Source organism: Acanthopagrus latus, chromosome 20, assembly GCF_904848185.1.
Source record: "Acanthopagrus latus isolate v.2019 chromosome 20, fAcaLat1.1, whole genome shotgun sequence".
NCBI lineage: Eukaryota > Metazoa > Chordata > Actinopteri > Spariformes > Sparidae > Acanthopagrus > Acanthopagrus latus.
Window position 1 is genome coordinate 17,316,500 of NC_051058.1, and position 21,372 is coordinate 17,337,871.

The 21,372-nt window shown below is 42.3% G+C and overlaps 1 protein-coding gene across 1 annotated transcript in view; it reads left to right on the plus strand.

Annotated features, from left to right (window-relative positions):
• The first annotated feature begins 925 nt into the window (after nt 1–925).
• The window catches only part of prkcea (protein kinase C, epsilon a), a 34,932-nt gene continuing 14,485 nt past the window's right edge, over nt 926–21,372 (plus strand). Inside the window, exons 1-2 of the mRNA XM_037082074.1 lie at nt 926–1,270; nt 19,223–19,286. Coding sequence (XP_036937969.1) covers nt 926–1,270; nt 19,223–19,286 — 409 coding nt within the window. The remainder of the gene's footprint in view (nt 1,271–19,222; nt 19,287–21,372) is intronic.

Here is a 21,372-nt window from a genome sequence, read left to right on the forward strand (position 1 = left end):
GCGCATTTCCTGCAGCTCGCGCTCACTCACGGATTGAGGAGAGAGCGAGAGGGGACGGGAAACGGGGGGCGCGCGCAGGGACCGAGAGGAGGAAAAAAAAAAAAACGGAACGCGAGCGGAGCACCGAGATGTGTCAGGGCTGCTCCTGAGCCCCGCAAACACCACATCGAGGGGGCAAAACAAAAAAACAAAAAAACAAAAAAACCTGCGCTGTTTCCGAGAGTACGCGTAAAATATCGCGGTACCGAAGCGAGGAGATTATCCCGGGGAAAAGCGCGAGCGAGGGGCTGGAAACGGAGCTCCAATCCCGGATGGCTAGGCGCGGCTGCTCGCGCTCTCTCCCACCCTGACCCGGGAGAGACACACACACAAGGACCGCGGGAGGAAGCTCCGGAGCTCCGAGTGAACCCAGCCGGAGCCTGCGAACCCGCCTTCCCCGCTCACCGCCGCGCGTTTCTCGGCCTGTTTCCGCCGAAACGGGAATCTTGTGCGGACCATAAACAAACACGGCAGCCGCTCGGGAGGCAGCGCGCTCAGCCAGCGACCTCTGAAGGGTGTGAGTCTGCGCTGTTATTGCGATTTTCAGCCCATTACGGATCCATCAGCTGCACTGTAAGCGTGAGTGTGTGTCCGTGTGTGCGAGTGCGTGCGTGCATGTGAATGAGTGTGCGTGTGTGTGTGTAAGTGTGTGTGTGTGTGGGGATAACACAGCGTTCTGATAATGGCTGTACGAGACTGAGAGTCCAAAGGAGCCAGCGGCATTATGGGATGTAGCAGGACTGTGCAGTGACCCTGCTCGTTTGGAAGGAAACACTCTGTGTACAGGAGCAGGAACAGGCAGACTAGCCTAAACACACACACACACAGACACTAGACACACACGCACACACACGCGCACACACACACACCCCAGGATCCTGCAGCCATGCCTGTGTTCAGTGGCCTGTTGAAGGTGCGAGTGTGTGAGGCAGTGGACCTGAAGCCCACCCCGTGGGCCCTGCGTCACGCCGTGGGGAAGAGCGGCTCCTTCCTGCTGGACCCCTACCTGGCCCTCAATCTGGACCAAACCCGGCTCGGCCAGACGGCCACCAGGACCAAGACCAACAGCCCCGCCTGGCACCAGGAGTTCTGCACCGAGGTCCGTGAGGGACGGAGCCTGGAGCTGTCTGTTTTCCACGATGCGCCCATCGGATACGACGACTTCGTGGCCAACTGCACCATCCAGCTGGAGGACCTGCTGCAGAACGGCACCAGACACTACGAGGACTGGGTATGTGCTCGGTGTGTGTCTGTGTGTGTGTGTGTGTCTACCCACAGTGCATTGGGGCAGAAGTCCTCAGGGCTCTGAAAAGCCACAGGTTTGCATGTCATAAAGTTTTCCAGGTAAAATGAAACGTGATGACACAAACCAAACAAACAGTCTCGGCAGCAGCCCGACTGTTGCATTGTTTGCATAGCATGTTGGATGCGGTGGTGCCACCCGGAGCGGGAACTCGCCCCACAGTATACACACACTTTACTAAATGTTACCTTTAACTCATTCCTCCAGGAAAGAGATTAATGTAGCCGATTAAAAACTCCACATCCGCAGTGATTTCCCGCTCGCTCTTCTTCCAACACAGGCGCACATCATCCCACTGGCAGTCTTCCCGTGGTATCGATACTTTTAAAGGTATTTTTCCTCCCACTTCCTCCAGAGCCACATTAAATGAGATGCCTTTACACAGAACACAACACTTGTTATGTTTCTCATAAAAATCTAAAGTCCAGCGTCCTCAATGTTGCATCAATTCCCCCCCATTGTACAGAGGAAATGGTATTGAATATTGATATTTTTCAGTGTATTGTATCGAGGTTCATATTCCAATATCGTGACGACTCTACCTTCAAATCATTTGATGGTTGTAGCGGCTCGCAAACTTTATAAAAACAGAAGGTTTCTTGGTTGAATAAACATTTTATTGTAATTTAATGAAGACATTCTGTTCTGAGAGACATAAAACTTGATATTGATTTCACATATTTTTCTTTGTTACAGCGATAAAACAGTAGAATTCAGTATCATATTTATGGGTGCTAAGGAACGGTGTTTCCCTCAGAATGACTGTGTTCCTGTGGTGGATGATGGTGGATGATGGTGGTTTGGGGGGAAGGCAGCAACCCAAAACGTCAGTATTTGACCAACGACAGGTGGCTGAACACAGAAGTCGACCGACCGTGTTCATCTCCAGGGAAAGATCAGATGGTACGACGGAGAGTGAGGAAGGAATGTGACTCAACGTAACGTGATTAAAACTTAAAAACACAACCTGCCCGAGTCACGTCAGATTAATTTTATACAATGGCGATGACGATGCGCCTGCTTCACGTGTTTTCATTGTTTTGATCAAGAGAACGTCGGTGGTTGAAATTACGTACGTTACATTTAGTGACATTGTCTCCAGTCCTAAAAGTAAATTATGGAACCTGTTAGCTGACTTTACCTTTAACATGTCAAAGCTTTGTCTCTGCTCTGATGAACGTAGAGGTAATCATCATCATCATCATCATCATCACAGCTATACTCTTACATTTTTCTTTGGCAGCACAACATTTTGTTAGTTAACCTCCATTTCGGCTGCACACATCTGCCGTCAAACTATATGTGTCTCCAGATGTTTCCTCCTGGTCGTCCAGATGGGTCTAAATCAGCACTGGGGTCTTGGAAAACGTCTCGTCGTTCCTCCTTTACTTATCTTGCAGAGCTTTTTTTTTTTTTTTTTTGCTGTAATTTAATATTCTGCAGCTTTCCCTCCTCTTTCTGTGACACGGGAGCTGTTTGGACTTGTATTACATCTGATTTGGGCACCTCAGGTCCGGCCTGTAGTCATCCTTCCTCAATTCCTCACATTCCTCCTGCCTTCTTGGACTCGTCGTCCTCATTGTAGATATATTTAATAAAGCAATCACAGCAGGGCAGATATGTTAAGACTTCTTCAAGATACACGTACTGAAGCTCGGCAGTGGGAAAGACTGAAGTTCCTTTCAGTTCTTACGGTTTCTCATCATGTAATTGAATTTGCGCTGGGACTATGTTGGCCTGCCACATGTAAGATCTGTATGTAAGGGGATAAAGAGCTGCTTGTTTTCGGGTTTGCAAGTTCTTTTTTTCCTCCAGTTTTAACATGTGATGTTGTTCCACTTCTGCGTTTTGTGTTATCTCGTCTCGCTTCAGATGAAAGGCTGACAAAGGTGATCTCAGCAGAGGCATCCTGGGAGCCGAGGACATGAAATTTTAATAGCAGAACGTGTGGTTTTTACTCTTAGCTCATTACTTCACATTACTGCTGATTAAGGATGCACATTTTGACCAGTTTTTTAAATTAACAGCTGTCTCAACGGACAATTTTCAGTAAATCACAAATAATATATGCAATATTTTGGATGTAAATATCAAGGTTGTTTCAGTGAAAAAGTGCAATTTTGAGCGAACAGCGACAAAACAATTACAACAAAACGTCAAAACATACGTAGACATGATGGGTAAATATAAAAACCACAAACAATTGTAATCACTGTGATCAGCGATGATATTTGATGGCATGATAAGAGTCCAGGAGTCGAGATTAACTAGAAACAAAATGTGAAAAGATGAAACAAAAACTAAAAAACACCCAAATGGATGACTTAATTTTGAGTGTTGCTGCTGGCCCAACAGAATCCAGTTCATATCGACGCTACTAAATTACTAAAATCATATAATATCAACTTTACAGCATGTCTTTCTCTAGTTTTTGAATTACAAATGACCTCTCTGATCGTCAGTTTAAACATTTTAAATTAGTTTAATTCTTAACGACGATTAATCAGTTAAAGATCATTAACATACCGACTGTTGAGGATATTTCAAAGCATATTGTGAGTTATTACAGCAGTTTTTAACCTTTCAGGCAGCCATTACTTTCAGTTTATGCTCATAAGCAATGAAAATAAACTGTTAAGACACTTTATTTTCATTTTGTTTGATTAAAGGTACAACATGTAAGAATTTTAGATGAAAAGGTAAAAGATCGTGCATAAACACCAACACATCCCAATGCTCCGAGCTCCCACTAGCTGCACAGCTACATGAGCTAACTAGCTAATACCAGCTGCAGTTAGCAGTTACTCTAGTGATAAGCTCCCCACTTATATTATATAAATCAAACTGATGGACGACCTGTGGTTCACCACGACTGCTACGACTACGACTACGACTACGACTCCAGACATCCAGTGCTGGTCAGTCTCTCTTAAAAAAAGTTTCACATAAACAAACAAACTTAAAACAACATAAAAGAAACAAGCAACAGATTACATCAGGACAATTAATTAACCAGTGTTCAGTAACAGTGTCATGTGCATTCAGTGGTGAAATAGTCCGTGTAATCATCCGCAGTTGAACTCAAATGATCGATTATAGCTTGTCTGTGTGGCTCAGAGCAACATGACAGTGCTTTAAACCCCCTGACAGTTTGTATTGGTATTATTAGTTTGTCAAAAAATGGCATTTTTTTTAAAAGCGTGGGAAGACTCTTTAATGCCAGTGGTTTTAATACAGACCCTGCTCTCAGCTGGATTAACATATGACCATGACGTAATGTGATGAGAGGCAACAAAATGTTCATTGTGGTGAATCTCAAACCGCAGTATGGTTAAAATGTCATTGAAAGCTTTGTCCACGAAAGCAACACATGCAAAACCGAACTGTTCGCTTGTTGGGGTTGTTGGGCGGGTAAATTGGTGTATGGTTATGTAATATTATACTATATCGGTGCAGCCTTGTCCCCTCAGCCATTCAGAGTAAGGTCAGAGCATGTATGGATCACTCTGTTGATTGACCGCATCTCATCGATCAGCCAGCCGGCGCGTCGATACATCTGCCTCACAGCGACACGGTCCCTCCCCTCCGTCCTCCTCCCTTCATTACTCCATTAGTCTCCACTTCTGCCTCCCAGACACGGGAGGCATCCTCCCCTCTCCGGCAGAGATTCCCCTCTAAACTCTTCCCTCCCGTTTCCCTTCGTTTTTCCTATCATCTTCCTCTTCCTGCCTCGCTTGTTGCTTCCTCCAGCCTCCATTCACTCGTATTCAGTCTCCAGTGGGGAGGATTGGAAGTTCAGAGTCAACATGGAATTGTTGGGAAGTGTAATATGGTGGTAAATACAGTAGTCTGTCAGAGTCGGATCAATCAAATTTCACTTTAACTTTTCATTTGGTAAGGAAACATATATTTTAATTGCATCACAGATTGGACGAACATCATTTTTCTTACATAAGTAATCATAAATCATAAAATCAGAAGGTCCTCTTGCACAAATAAAAGATGAATCAATGGTCCGTAGTGTTTACACACATCCAGTTTAACTTGTTTTTTTTGTGGATACAAGCTTGTCGTCAGTCATGACAGACTCAGTCAATTCAAAAGAAACCTGAAACCAATATTGACTTCATATCTGTGATCTAGAGGAGGAGGATATTCACGATTATCTCCTTTCCTTATTGTCCCATAAATCCACCACGATCAAGCCATGGATATTCATGGTCCCCAGCGGATGGATCCACGCGACCTTTTGTTTTTTTCCTTAAATATCAAAATATTACAGTAAAGATAACATTCCTCGGTATGATGCCATGAGCTTGAAACAAAACGTGACACTTTCTGCCGCTCGGATGAAAACTGAGGCTCGTCTTTCTCACTTCCTCCGGCCTTCTGCTGCTTCACTCATCTCATCATCCCTCTCGTCTCGGCGCTGTTATTCCCATCCTGTCTGCTTCCTGTTCCCCTTTTGTCTTCCACCACCTCTCCATGATACATCTCCTGTGGACCCGAGCGCTGTTGGGGCCGGGCTGCCGCTCTGTGCCCGCCGGTGAAATATTAACCAGGCTTTGATGCTTATTAATTGTCCCACGCAGTAATTGAGATGCTCGGCGGAGCCCATCCCCATGGTGACAATGACAGCCCGTCCCCTTGGTGACAGCCTCTCACCCACAGAAACACCAGAGAGGGGGAGAGAGAGAGAGAGAGAGAGAGAGAAAGATGGGTAGGTGAGAGTTGGGGGAGTTCGAGGGAGGGTAGAACAGTTCCTCTGTGGTTCTCTGAGAAGTCAGGATACTTTTAAATTGAGGGCCTTCAAAGGTAGAAAAACTAAGGAGGGATAATTGTGCTGCATGTCTGTACTTTAAGGGAAAGTCCATTTTACTTAATTTAATTGTAGAGATCGTAAATTTAGCTAAATGCAACATGTTCACAGTGTTTACAGATATTTTATTCAGTTATTTACCCAAATTTTCTCAAAAATCACAGACAGACGTCCTTTTGACCCCATATGTTTACTGTAATCATTTATCACACTGTAGAGCTGCTTTTCAGACCAACATTGACACAACTTACCTTTTTTGTTTGTGTTCACTGTCAAGAGCAATATGTTAATCCAGCTCTTGCTCCCACATGGTGTAGTTTGTGTGTGTTCTCTGTGAGTTACCTGTTGTTTTTTCCACATAAACAAATTGAGTTGGCATGTGGTGAAATGTGTTTTGTAAATAAAAATGCCATGCATCTGCCTTTATATAGAGGCTGGACACATACCACTGTAAACGAAAATGTGTCTGTACATTCCTGTGGACACTGTGGTATGTCAGAGACTGAGACATGCAAAGGATGATTACTGCAGCTTACAGGAACTCAACTTTTACTTTTCACTTTTAAATAAGTAGCTTAAATTAATACTATATGTTATAGTTGATAGTAACATGTGTTTAATGTGAAGCTGTGTGTAGGAGGATCCCCGTCAGTTAAATTTCATAATTGTAACTGAATCACCTTGATACTCTTGGACACTCGCCATGATGAAAATTGCTGGAGGGAACATCACGTGAAAAAGCAGTCTCACATGAGCAAAACTGAGCAACTGAGCAGTATCTTATTTTGCTCTAAAAAAAAACAACCAAACACTTGTTTTGTTAGCAGGATAATATTCTGTTAGCTTGTTATCTCTGGTATCTGATTTTGCTATCAAGATACAACCAGTTTGTTAGCTTGTTGGTTATAGCATCTGATGTTGTGTTAGCTAGCAAGATAAAACCAGATGTCAGATTTGTTAGCTTGTTAGCAATTGAGTCTCATTATGTTTCTGCTAGCAAGATACAATCAGTTTGTTGTCCTGTTATCTGTGGCATCGAAGTTTGTGTTGGCTAACAAAACTTTTTGTTTTGTTTAACCTTTTTGCGATGACATGTGCCGAGGTATGTAGTTATGGTAGCAGTTCATTAGCTTGCTAACTGTCACAGCTGATGTTGTGCTAGCTAGCAAGATAAAACCACTAAAGGCTGTTTGTGAAACACTGTGAACTTGTTTGCTATCTGATTTTATGTTAGTTGAAACAATAGAAACAGTATATTAGTGTTTAACAGCGTGTTAGCTTGTCACGTTTGAAAATCAAATTTTGTGTCAGCTAGCAGGAAGAATCGGTTTGTCAGCCTGTTAGCTATGGTATCAAATATTGTGATAGCTAGCAAGAAAAGACAAGCTAAAGATGGGATAATTACTTGAAATGTTACAAACTAGACTTTTCACAGCAAAAATGATTACACTAATCTGTATTTTTTGTGCTATACTGTTTTATATCTTGTCAAGACAACGTACAGGATCGCTAGGATTGTGGTAGCGACTGGTAGATTTCATGACACATCTGCAAGGTTTATTATTAAGAAATAAGAGAATGAGGGAGGTTCAAGGTTAAATACAATCACATTGGAGAGGAAAGAGGAGAAGGCTGTGGAAAAGAGGAAGCCAGCTATGAAGGAGATGAGGTGTAGAAATGAGCTCTGTGTACATGTAAATATGCCGGGCTGGTGGTTGAGAGCTGAGAGGCTGCTTCTAGGACTCAGTCAGAGATGTGATGACCACACAGTGTATGCCAGCCTGCCACTGTTTGACACTTGGCATCAACACACTCACATGCCCGTACTTAAGAGTCAGGATTAATGACCGACGAGCTATAATTAGAGGACGGTCACCAAACGGTAAACAAACAAAATATATCAACACAAAAACAGCTTAATTAACATCTGAGCCCACGGTAAACCAACACTGATATCTTTTTATGTAATACACCTTTAGTCTGAATTAGCTATTTTTACCGTACAAGTGTCATGGTTGCTAACAGCCACTGTACATATGCTAGGCCACATAGAACTGTCATTAAAGATGATGACATTTAGTGGTTCAATCAGGTAATTTAAATGAAATCACCATGACAGGTGGATTTGCCCACAGGGGCAAAATCACATCCTTCTCAGTGGACCACCGTGGGACCTTATGTAAAAAAACAAAACAAAACACAAACGCTGGTTGAAGGCGAGAGACAAATAGTTTTGTGATCCTGTTTGAATCGTGCCATGATTACACACAATGCTTATCAATTTAAAAAGATAATTTGTCGACTATAGAAAGTTGCAGTTCGTCGTTAAACTGATCTAGTATAAGACGGTGAAATCACTTAAGTAGAAAGAATAGCACTAACAGTCGACGTCTTGTTTAATGTCCACCAAAACCCAGAACTGAAACCTTGCAAAGGTCCAGTAGTTTACCAAGCAGCTCCTCGCCGTTAGCCAAGACGTGACTGATGGTCATCGAGGTCACGGCCATGTTGTCATCATCCCTTTCTTTCCTCCTCAGTGCTCAGACTCCACTCCCTCACCAAAGCAAGTTACATGGCATCACAGGCTCCACCCCCTTTGTGGTGACCTGCTGGTTAAGTAGGGCAGACTGGATTTAAGATGTGCTGTTGCCACCATGACAATACGCACACACACACACACACAAAGACAGGCACGGTGCTCTGCCCACTGATGCCAAATCAGGTCAACCTTTGGTGTGTGAGTGGATGCCGGAGGGTGTTTAATACATGTTCTCAGTGAAAGGGAAGAAATGGGAGGATATTTGAGAGCGCTGGGACGGCAGGTGAAATCCACACTGTTTGTCCTCGTTCTCTCTCTGTGACCCCACGAGACTGTTTGTTAGTGTAAAAAGAACAAATTTACACATATTTTATTTCCGCCATCAACGAAACAGGAAGTACGTCATTTTCACAAAATGTAAGAATATAAAAGAAGTATTGGCGACTATTGATTTGAGCTGAAAAAACACTTAAAATTTCCAGCATCTGCAGTCCTAGTCAGGTGTAGTTAAACATCATGTTGAGACAGATTGTATTGTTTTGAAGTTTAAACATCTAATCTAATCGCATCATTTCATTGTCTTACAGGTAGCTAGCAGTTAGTCTGGAGGCCGGCTGAGGTTTAACGAACAGTCCCATTCGTTTTTAGATAGATAGACAGATAGATAGATAGATAGATAGATAGATAGATAGATAGATAGATAGATAGATAGATAGATAGATAGATAAGAACAAGATTGATACCATTGTCAAACTCTTCCATTAAATGTAAAGCCACAGCCAATAGCAGGTTAGCCTTGCTGAGCAAATGTTTGTTTTAACCATACAAAAAATGAAATGTAAAAAAAAAAAAACGACTTATAGATATCCCATGTTAATTAGAAGCTTTAGCGGTGCTAGTAAGTGGATTTTCAGAGCTTTGGACAGAACAAAGCTAGCTATTTCCATTTGTTTTCAGTGTTTGAGCTAAGCTAGGCTAACCAGCCTGCCTTGTCGTGATCAATAGGAAGTGGAATTTTATTATGAAGTTTGCTGCTGTGTGATGGACAAACAACACGGTTGTTCGCCACAGTCGTTGTCTGCCATGCCAAGCCGACTCGAAGTGTAAAAGCAGTCTCATGTCCTCCATATTATGTAGTTATGGTAGGAAGAAATGAAGAAAAGACAAATATGAAAGTAAAGATAGCCACTACAAGTATCATTATATGTGAGTCATAGTAATGTAACTAATTTAATATTGCAAACGTGAGCTAAAACAGTGTTTTTATAGACTTCTGGTAGATAAAAAAAATCACAATATAAATTCAGTTTTCCTCAAATTGCTGAGCAAGAGGACAGAACTTTCTCCCCTGCAGCTCGAGTCTCTGTGAAGTGTGCTTTCATGTAGATGGATCCAACAGTGACGAGCGTCTGATCTACAGAGGCTGCTCATTAGGCCGTCTGCCAGTCCATCTGGATATATCACACACGCTTCGCCTCCACTGTCGGTGAGACGACTGAACAGACAGGACGATTCGATCGGGGGGGAATGTCCGATCTTCAAAATCTAATTCTCCTCCTGTCTGCTTGATTCCACTGGACCGTTGGACCCGTTGTTCGTTGCACAGAGAGAAGGGGCCGGGCTTTGTTGAATTCCCCCCCCCGTCCTCCTCCTCCTCCTCCTCTTCACCACCGCCACACGGCTCAGCTCTTCTTACATTATTAGCCGTCTGTGATGTTACATTAAAGATGCATGACTCTCATGCTGTCTCACTCAGCATGGGCCTCCTGTGTGTGTGTGTGCGTGTGCAGACGGACATGCTTGACTCGCTGAGTGATAAAAGGACAAACACACACACACACACACACACACACACACACACACACACACACACACGTTATTGTGTTGGACGCGGTCGAGCTCTCTCGAAGCCGAAAATTTGTTATTTGACAGATGGATGTGGGAGGCTGTCACTGAGACTAAACGCTCCTGAGAGAGACAGAGAGAGCTGTCTGGTTGGACGGAGAGTGGGAGGGGGTTAGCTCCGCAGTATTGATATGACGCAAGCTCTGAGTGCCCCCGTCTGCCTGGTTGAGTGCCTCTCTGCGCCGATGCATATGGCGCGCGTGCTTCTCTGTTCTATCTGCCGTTCGTACGTGTTGTGACGGTGACGAACAGCGAGAGAAAGTTAAGGGCGGCATGTGTGTTTAACGTCAACCTTCCCCATCACAGAACTCACAAACGATCTCGGCTTCCTGTATCTTATGTGCGATTGTGCGTGTGTGTTTGTGTGTGTGTGAGAGAGAGAGAGAGAGAGAGAGGAGGGTTTGTGAAGTTATCCGTCTCTCTGGCTGTATCAGTGTCCTAATTGGCCTAACAAGATTAATGAGGCGAACTAGATTCTCCAGCTCTCTCTCTCTCTCCTCCCATCTTCTGTTGTCGGGCGGGGAAGCCTCAGTTGCATTCGTGTGTGTGTGTGTGTGTGTGTCTGAACTCAGGTTAACTCCAAGTCACGTTACAATCCATTTAACAGAAGGTGGTGGGGTGGATACAGTCTTTACTCTCATGGTGAATGTGATTTTATTAGTGCCGAAACAATTACTCCATTACCTGGCTGAAAGTACACGTAATGACTAATTAATGGTTTGAGCCACTTGTTAGAAAAAGATGGTGAACACTGAATTTCTTTTGGTGTTGGGACTCTTTTCACTCAAGACTTAACAAAACCACCAAGACAGCCAACTCGTAAATCCTCATAAGTTGCAGCTCTGATATATTTCATGATTTTGTAAATGTTTATTCATAAAATAATCAAATACAAATGTCAGTTGAGTTCTGCTGATTCTGACGGCTCTGAAATGTACTCAGAGTATAATATATATGATATAAGACGATAAAGATCATCAGATGGTTTTTATTCTTCTTTAAATAGATGGAGGTATTTTACAACAACAGCTTGGAACTTCAAGGCGTCAGTAGAAACATAATTTGGACTGTCGAACATAATCCAACCCTTCACAACCAAATCCACAGTCCGGCAGCATTAGATAATTTACAGCTTGTATAGGCGACTAAAAGAGGAGGAAGACCTTGTGCTTGTCAAGTTCCGATCTGTTCAAGTGATTATTTCATGTAAATTACTCAGATCAGATGTTACATATATCTGTTTGAGGAGTCAGGAGTTCACAACAAAAGAAATATGATATTCAATTTCTCCCAAAGTTTGGGTTCCCAAATCTGTCCCGTGTAAACCGTCTTTCCAGACAAATCGATAAAGGAACTCTGACAAAGAAAATAAACGAGAATCTCCAGTGTTTAACTTCAGGACCAGTCAGCTGATCTTCCTGGAAGTGCCCTTGCTTCCTTTAAGCTGATTGTGTCCTCTTAGAAGAGTTTGTTTTTTTCTTCTTTGCATGTGGACAAGTCGGCACAAGAGAAAAAAAACAAACAAAAAACGATCAGGGTTTATGATTTCAGTGGTTGAGCTCATTTCCATCAATTTTTCAATGTTAATTTGAACACATTTACATTTACATTTAGGGCATTTAGCAGATGCTTTTGTCCAAAATAAGTACATCTGTCACAAGAGAGAGACCACAACATAATACTGTCGATAAATTAAAAAAGAAAAAGCCCTGCCTGTACTGTCTGGTGCTGGGCGGGTCCGGTTCAGTGGGTTTATCAACACTTTGTTTTACTAAAAACAGCCGCTGTGGCTGAAAGTGACAGTCTGTGGGCAGAAAACAAAAAGACAGTGAGGTGAAAGCTTCTCAGTTGGACAATAATAATATCTAAATATATTCCCACAAGCTATTCTTTCACACACGTAGTCTTTTCATCCATTGTTAGTATAGAAATATTGATCAGTGCGGCTTTAATGAAGCTCCCAGTGTGTATTGAACCCTGACTGGACATGAGCTGACTATTAGACTCTTTACGATTAAACTAATCAATGCACCTGAAGTCGGGCCCAGCAGAGTTCCCCCGCGCGACCTGAGGGATGTCTTTTCAAAACATCACAGGTGTATTAGTGTTTGATTTATCCTGAATTACCTGTTGAAGGGCGGGGTTAATGACAGACAGGTGAGACAGGTGAGTTTAGAGTCACAGTAAATACTCCGGAGCGTCTTCCCGGCGGACATGTTGACGTGTCAGAGCAGGACAAGCGCAGGTGTAACTCGTAACATTAACGTCGGCTCTGTTTGTTATCTGAGGGCGAAGACAAGACTGAAGTCCTGGAACTAACATGACAGAAGGAAACCACGTTATGTAACGTTACATTACTAATGTTTGTTACAGCTGTCATTGTCACATACACCTTTTTTTTTTTGAATAAACACAGGTGTTAATCCCCGTTCTGAATTGTGGCTCGTTGGCACGGCTCTCTGAGAAAGCTGAATGGAATGAAACCATCAGCCGTGTTGACAGTCGCACCTTTGAAGAGTTGTGTAAATATTATTCACACCAGGTTTGGTAGCTGCTACATTTATTTATTTAAAATGAATTACTAAAATCAATACAACATGTGAATACAGTTCTTAGTGGTGAAGGTGTCATTAAATACAAAAAATGTTATTAGTATTAGAGGATTTTCTTTCTTATAAAGCAAAAAAAATTTAAGTTAAATAACAATTGATCTGAGTGGACCTTCACTTTCACACTGTTGTGTGTCTCTGAGTCATTTAATTGATTTATGACCAAACTTTAAAATGTTTTCCTGGACTGTGATCCAACAGAACTGCCAATTTAAAGTGTAAAACAGCTGTAATAGTGCAGAAGTCCACTTTTTTGCGTTCGGTTAATTTTGGCTACGTAGGCTGCGTACAAATGTTTGTCAGGTGCGCGGTGCAACTTTTAGGACAGGTTTTTATGGCAGTGTTGCTCAGATTTATAATAATGTTTTGCTGCAATAAGAAAAGAATTAAATGAAAATTAAAACGGACTTTGACAAAGTTTTCCTTTTGGGACAAAACATTTAAATGTAGTGGAGTAAAAAAAAAAAACAATATGTGGAAGTAACAAAAAGAAATACTCGAGTAAATTACCTCAAACTTCCATCTCTGATATTTTCCAGATATTCAGCACATCAAAAAAAATGCAATAATTATGATTTAAGTGTCTGTGGGAAGCCTTTTAGATGAAGTTACTCCATCAAACATTTTTATTCCCGCTCTGAACAAATGTGCTCGAGTAAAGAAAGCACTTGTTTGCAGTTAACAGCTGCAGTAGTGGGGACACACACCTGTGATCGCTACCTGCCTAACCCGTCTAAAAATGCACCGTGTGATGGGTTTTTTACTATCAAACGATGGTGCTAATGCAGCTGAAGAGATTCTTCAACCCGCCTGCCAAGAATAACATTTCAGCAGTGTTTATTCGAGATTTTTTTTTTTTTTTTGGCACAATGTTTAACACTGGCACGGACTAATTCCTCTTCAAAAAACCCATGTAGTAGTAAATTCTGATTGATTTGGATGAGAAAAAGGAGCTCACAGCCCAAGTGGCCGCTGACTGGTAATGAGAGAACAGAGCAGTTTCTTTTTTTTTGGCCGGCGTGCCACCTCAGGACCTGAGCGCTAAATCAATGATGCTGCTGTCCATTTGCTTCCACCCTGTTCCAAATCACTCCGAGTCCATCTTTTTTTCGGGGGCTGAAATCCTCGCCGAGATGCGTCCGTTATGCAAGAGGTTACATTTGGGGATTAGCACATCATTTTCAAGGGTAGACATCAAGAATCCGATGGCGTTTATGGGTCACAAATCCCATGCAGTCGTTACGTGTTACACATGCAACAACAACAGGATGATACGCTCGGCTGTACAAGCCGACGTTCTCCATGTCGTTTGTCTTTGACAACAGGGCTGCGACCAGTGGTGGACTGTAATGGAATAGTTTTTCCAAGTACTTTACTTCTGCGACTTCTACTTTACTTTATTACATTGCCATTAATGCCACTTTCTGCTTCGACTCCACTGTATTTCAGAGGGAAATATTGTGTTTCTGTTACCTTGCTGAAGACATTTGACAGCTCTAGCACTTCCAAACCATAAATCTTACTGGAGCTACCGAATATTAAATCATCCATCATTGCTGCCTCACTTCATTTAAGCCTTTTTGTTACCCTCAGGTGTGCATAAACCACAGGACAGGAACCTCTTTTAAAAATGTAAAAATGTGAAGATATTATCTCATCAGCCGTAAGAGGCAGGTAATCATCGGCCATCCTTGTGCTGCTGTTTGATCGAGACATGAAGAAGGGTCACTTGGAGCTCTATTTGATTATGACCATCAAAGAATACATTAGTGGACTGATAATAATAACCAACAAATGTATCTGTAATGAAAATAATCATTAGTAATATGCTGCCTCAGTCGCTGCTGTTTCCAGCTGTTTCACCCGGCAGAGAAAAACTGTCTCCTGTTTTTCCACCACGGACGTATCACAAAACCTGGATAGTCTCTGCGATGGCGCACCTTACATTCCTATTTAATCTGCTCAGTGGTGCTCGAATTCCCAAGTATGAAGGTATCCAAATCGTCCGTGTTGTGCTGCACATGAAGCGTGAGAACCGGGCTGGCTAACTTTCGGTTTAGGGCCTGGCTAACTTGGATAGAGAAAGAGAGCTAGAGATGTAGTTTGCGGCTCTTCTAGACTTCATCTAGAATTAAAATCTTGCAAACCTCATTCAGTGCACTTCAAAGGAAAACAGGACCAGCAGCATTTTATCATATTCTTAAAGGAACAGGAAATATGCTTTATATTATCAGATATTAAGCATTTTTCCGATTATTGTATTGGTGTTTTTTCTCTCCGATTGCTGATGAAATAAACTATTTTAAAGATGTGTTGCTTTGGCTCTGATGCAACATCTTCTCACAACAATATATATGGTGTCTGTAACTAAATGTATCATGTAGCAGAGGGGAAGCATAAAGGAGCAGAACATGGAAATACTTTTGACACAGAGAGTTAAATTTTTACTCCAAAATATCAGTTTGAGAGAGGAGAAACTTGCCATGTTGAAAAGAAAAGATGGAGGAAACCTGAGGAAGAGCCACACATCCTCTCCCAGGATGGAGAGACATGCAGTAGATGTTATATATGAAATATATGTTCAGCTCAGGCAACAAATACCCAATAAACACCTGCAACACATCTCGTCATCTAAACTCTGCGTTTGTTCTTCTTCGCCCAGAGATGAGAATCTTATAATTGTGTGTCATTTTGGTGCTGATGGCTGTGACGGTTTGCTCTGCACGCAGGGCGTCTGATTGTTTCACTCTCGTTTCCGTGCGTCCCATGTTCGGCGATGTACAGACACGTATATGTGTGCGTCGCTGCCTGTGTGTGCGAGTCTGACTGTTGCATAAGAGGATCGGCTGCTGTCCCAGAGCTTAACTAAGGATTTAAACCTCTCTTTCTCACTCTCTCTCTCTCACTGGCTTCCTGTGTCGTCTCTCTCTCTCTCGCTCTCTCTGTTGCACTCGCTCTAATCTCGCTAACTGCATGTATATTGTCGGGGGGATGATGTCATTATTTGTTGAATAAGTCTGTGCGTATGCAGATGGTATGTTTGCTTATCTAGTGATGTTTGAGCAGGCAAATGTTCTCTCTGTCCTGCGTGCGTGTGAAGTTCCCAGAATGAATTAGCCTCCATTTTGATGACACGCAGAACTCATCATGACTTCAAGCTTCCTCTCCTTTTTTAAATTTTTTTTTGGTATTTCAATTTAAGCATAACGATCAAAAACAGTGATGAAGGAACGCGACGATCGAACGAGCTGCGTTTTTTGATCAAGTCGCTGTAATTTTATGCCGGAGGATTAACGGATTATAACACAGGTAGCATGGATGTGTCATAGTGACATCACTGCTTCCGTTATCCTCCAACAGCTCGAGTCTGTGTTTTGGCAACTCTGAACATCCCTGCGAGTCTAACAAAAGATATTGATTTTTACCAGTTTGCAGTCTGTCGACACACAGAGGACTGGGCTCGCTGGCGAATCTAAAAATAAGAGCTTTGGATGAAACTTCATCCAACATGCAATGCTGCAGATTTGTTGGCTGCAAAAAAACTCGACACAAGCAGCACAAGAACATTTTGTCAAGGAAGGATTTAAGATCTTCATGTATTATATTTTTTTTATATTTAGGTAGAGTTGGAGCAATAAATCGAATGCTGTCAGCTATTAAAGCAGCGTTGTGTAACTTTATTACCTTAAAATAACAGCTTCAAAATCATTTTGATGGTCTTGTAACAGGGTGAACATGTCGGATCACAGCGTTACAAACGTTTCCTTCAACATACAAGTTGTCAACCCACAACGTTGTTGACGTGATGAGTTTTGTTTGTAGTTAACACAAACGTTACATCTGACAAATAGTTACAGACCTGAGATTTGTATTTACAACAGTGGTGTTACACTCAGTTGCACAAACTGTGGGGGGCGCCAAATCACACAAAATGCCAATTTCCACATAGTGTTGCTTTAAATTAACAGCCAACTATTCTATGATTACAACTTCTTGAATATAAATATTTTCTGGTTTATTTTTTTCACACCAAGCACAGATTTTTGCACCAAAAAGTTTGCACAGATATTTATATACTCTTGCGGAAAATCAGGTGTGACCGATGAAATCCTGTGTTTCAGATGATGTCCAGGTCAAAATGGAAGAGAACTTTATCATATTGATCTCACAACATCTAATACTGTATAAAAAACACACCTCAACAACCAAGTCAAGGAAAATATATAGCTTGCGATCACCAGAATAACCGCTAACTGCTGCTAACTGTAGCTGCAGTTTGCTAGTTTGCTTAGTACTACTACATGTGTTAGCCGTGCAGCTAGCGGTCTAGACTCGAGGCTCGGCGGGAGACAGGGATGAAATCGGATCACGGCACCACAGATAACTTCCACCGGACAAAACAAGACCATTTATAAACCAAACAACTAATCGATTAATCACAAAAATGATCAACAGATTAATCTGCAATGAAAATAAGTTTTTTATTCCTTTTTCTTACAGGCGTTGTGTGACACTGAACATTTTTTATTGCTGCTCTGGTTCATAGTAACATAATATTAACTATGACAATATGCAGAAAGTTAATGTTACACCTCAGTAATCTCTGTATGAAAATGATCTCCTCTCGAGTGGTCAATGTTATCTCTGCATCAGCAGAGCGGACCTCACTGCCCAACTGGCTGCATCGTACTTCTGTTGACATGAGTCGGGCACAAACGTTAACAGAGGAGGTAATATTTTAAAGTTTTAGTCACTTCAGATTTCAGTCATTTGAGTGAAGGTGACCAAACAAAATGCAGGATTTCTTTTTCTGTGTTTGAAAAAGTGTTGAGAACATTTTGGATAACGTAAGTACACACATCCAGAAAATATATGGCAACAGTCTCGTCATTTTTAGACATTTTAATACAGGATTCCTGCATATTATATAACAAGACTAAAACAAGACAAGACAATGTAACTTTTCCTTTTCTTGGCTTGCAGCAGAGAACAGCAGAAAGACAACAGTATGTGTTAGCTGTTAAAAGTAAGAATGCTCAGCTGGTATCGGTGTACTAAGACTGCAGAAAATGAGTTTTAAAACTGTTTTAAATATTAAAAATCTGTATGTATGGATATTTTTGACGACACTAGTTTCTAATACTTCCTAAAGAGTTGTAAGTGTACGTACATGCCAGAGAAAAATGTTCCCTTGTCAAGGTTTTGCTGTCAAACCTTTTGTTGGACCAACAGTCTAAAAGAGACTCAACTCCGCTGTAATGTTGGATGGAAAAAAAAAGCAGCCAATTCTCTAAATTTTGAGGAGCTGGGAACATAAAATGTTTTGGCTTTTGTCCTTGAAAAATCACTCAAACGATTAAAGGATTATCAAAACAGTTGCAGATTAATTTCCGTCCAACTAAGCACCATTACAGTTCTCTCTGCAGCACCACTTTCTTATGAATCTACATGATGTAGTGATGATTGTGTTCATGGGTCAAATAGGTTTTTTTTCCTGCCCCAGAAAGGCAGCAACAAGAGGCGAAAAATGCTGCTGCAACTTGCCTGGACAAAAGCTAAAGACAACCACTTCCTTGGATAAAAAAAACAAAACAAAAAACAGTGACTTGTGTTAATCCGGCAGCATCACCTCCCTTGTAGGATGTGTTATATTTCTTGAGAGGTCCGCCAGCTCCACCTACCTAATTTACACATTGTGATCGCCTCACAAGAGCAGAATCGAGACAACAGAAAACGCTGACAGTAAAAAGAAATCTTTATCTAGATCGCAGATAGATTGTTGAATGTTCATACCAGGAGGAAATGGGGTCTGAAGTGATGGTGTTGAGCACAGAAATGAGAGCAGTGATGAAGATGGTGATGCTGATAATGCTGAGTGTAGTGGTGGTGGAGATAATGACCTCCCTCCATGTGCACTGGTGTGTTTGTTTGTGGTGGAGGGACGGCCCTCCTGCTGCACCCAACTGTTCGGCTGATTTACTGTTTCTCCCCCGTCTTTGTCTCTGCAGATCGACTTGGAGCCGGAGGGGAAGGTGTACGTGGTCATCGATCTGTCCGGATCGTCCACTGAAGGTAAAACTAAAAAACTAAAAAAAAAAACAACAAAAAAACAACACAACACGGCTGTTTGTTTTTTGAGTGAAAAGGACAGAAATCACACACGGATACGCACAGGAAAATGTGGTGCGAAGCGGAAAGTACCGCAATGCCACATGCAAAGCCGACGTTAATGAGTCTGGAAAGGTGGAACTATTTTAAGATAATAAGCTGCGTGGGTCGCCCCTCTACCAGCACAACAGCTGCTAATATCATGAATTCATCACATTTAAAGCTGCAGTAGGCAGTTTTGAACGAACGCAACGCAAAAAACCTTCCTCCTCTCTCTCTTTATTGTGTCACTCCAGTAATGATAACACACAAGTTCGATAAACGGCAGGCAGAGTCGGTTGCCCTGTGATACGTCACACCTCGTAGCGTCCGCTCCACAAGAACCTGGTTCCTTCCAAAAATCCTCCCTGGTTCCAAAAATCATCTCAGTTCTGTTTCCCCATGCATTTAGGTCACGCTGCGCTCAAGTGTTGAATTTAATTCTTTCACAACAATACCAGCTGCTGTGTCAGTCACACTTACAGGCTGGCTACACTGGATGCGTGAGCGGCGCGTGTGCATGGCGTCACTTTCTTGTGTGTTGCGAGGCTGCAGCGGAGCCTCATCTACAGATTCAGAGCCTCGCCTCTTTTTGCCAGGACACTCGAGCGAGTGTGCAGAATATGAAGACGTGAAGAGAAAACACACAGCAGATGAAGGGCGCTCTTCTTTTCTCTCCCTCCCTCTCGTTCCCCCTCCCGCTTTCTCACTCTTTCAACAGAGGTAAAGAAAAATCATGTCAACATGTTTATTGGTAATTATTAAATGCAGATTGTACAGGCAGGCACTACACAAGCATCCAATGTGGCCACAGTTTAACGCAAAACACGCTATCAGTTCAACACTGAACATTTCTCTTCCTCGTTCACGGTGCTGGGATGAAAGCGCTCGTGCTGCAAGAGGACAAAAGCGCTGAATGTGGGTTTTTGATTGACATTAGCTCGTCACTGAACTTGCTGCTAAGTTAACAGATTGTTGACGGCGCTCACAACAAGCTCACATCGCATCGGGCGACAAAAAACCCATTGAGCCAGCGGCCCTTAACTTCAAAACACGTCATCTGGCATCTGGCTTGAAAAGGGCCGAAAATTGGCGAGTTCACCCTGTTGTCTCCATCACAGCCGATGGGAGCTGGAGCAGATAAATACCAGCGAGTACCAAAGAGTCATTTGATGTGAGAGTGAACGCAGATTCACACGAAAGACAAAAAGCCAGATGTTAACGACTGCCAGTGGGTTTTTTTGTCCAGTGCGAAGGAGGCTCAGACCTTGTTTCTGCAGCCCCCACGTGGCCAGAACTACAGTTATTTAGTGCATCCTCGGCCATTTCTGCTTGTTTACTGCATCGGGACTGGAGGCCGGAGGGCGAGATGGAGAGATTACTGGGGAAACACACATTTTAAGGTCTTCCTGTTTTCACAGAAAGTTACCTCACATTATTAAAACATGTTTCCTTCCTCTCCCTCTTCTTCTATATTTCCTTCCTCCTCTATTTGTTTATATTGATCAAGAATATCACACGCACACACATACACACACACAGTCACTCACATGCTGCCTGATAGGAGTGATTTTCACCTGCACCTGTGTAACTTCACACCTGGTTATTAATAGACACAGTTCTCTGCCTTCCAGCATAAGCGTGCATGTGTGTGTATATATATATATATATATATATATATATATATATATATATATATATATATATATATATATATATATATATATATCTATATACACACACACACACACACGCACACACACACACACACACACACACAGTGAGGGTGCAGCAGTATAGCACAGAGGATAGTTTGTGTAAAGACGGATGAAGAGAGCAGCAGAGAGTGAAGAGAGAGGGAGTAGATTCTTAAAATAGTAGGTGAGATTGAGCCATGGATTACACACACACACACACACACACACACACACAGACTCAGGCGTCCGTGTCTTGCCCTCCTCATCGATGATTGGACACTCCGTTGTGACCTCACGACCCACTCTCCGCCCAC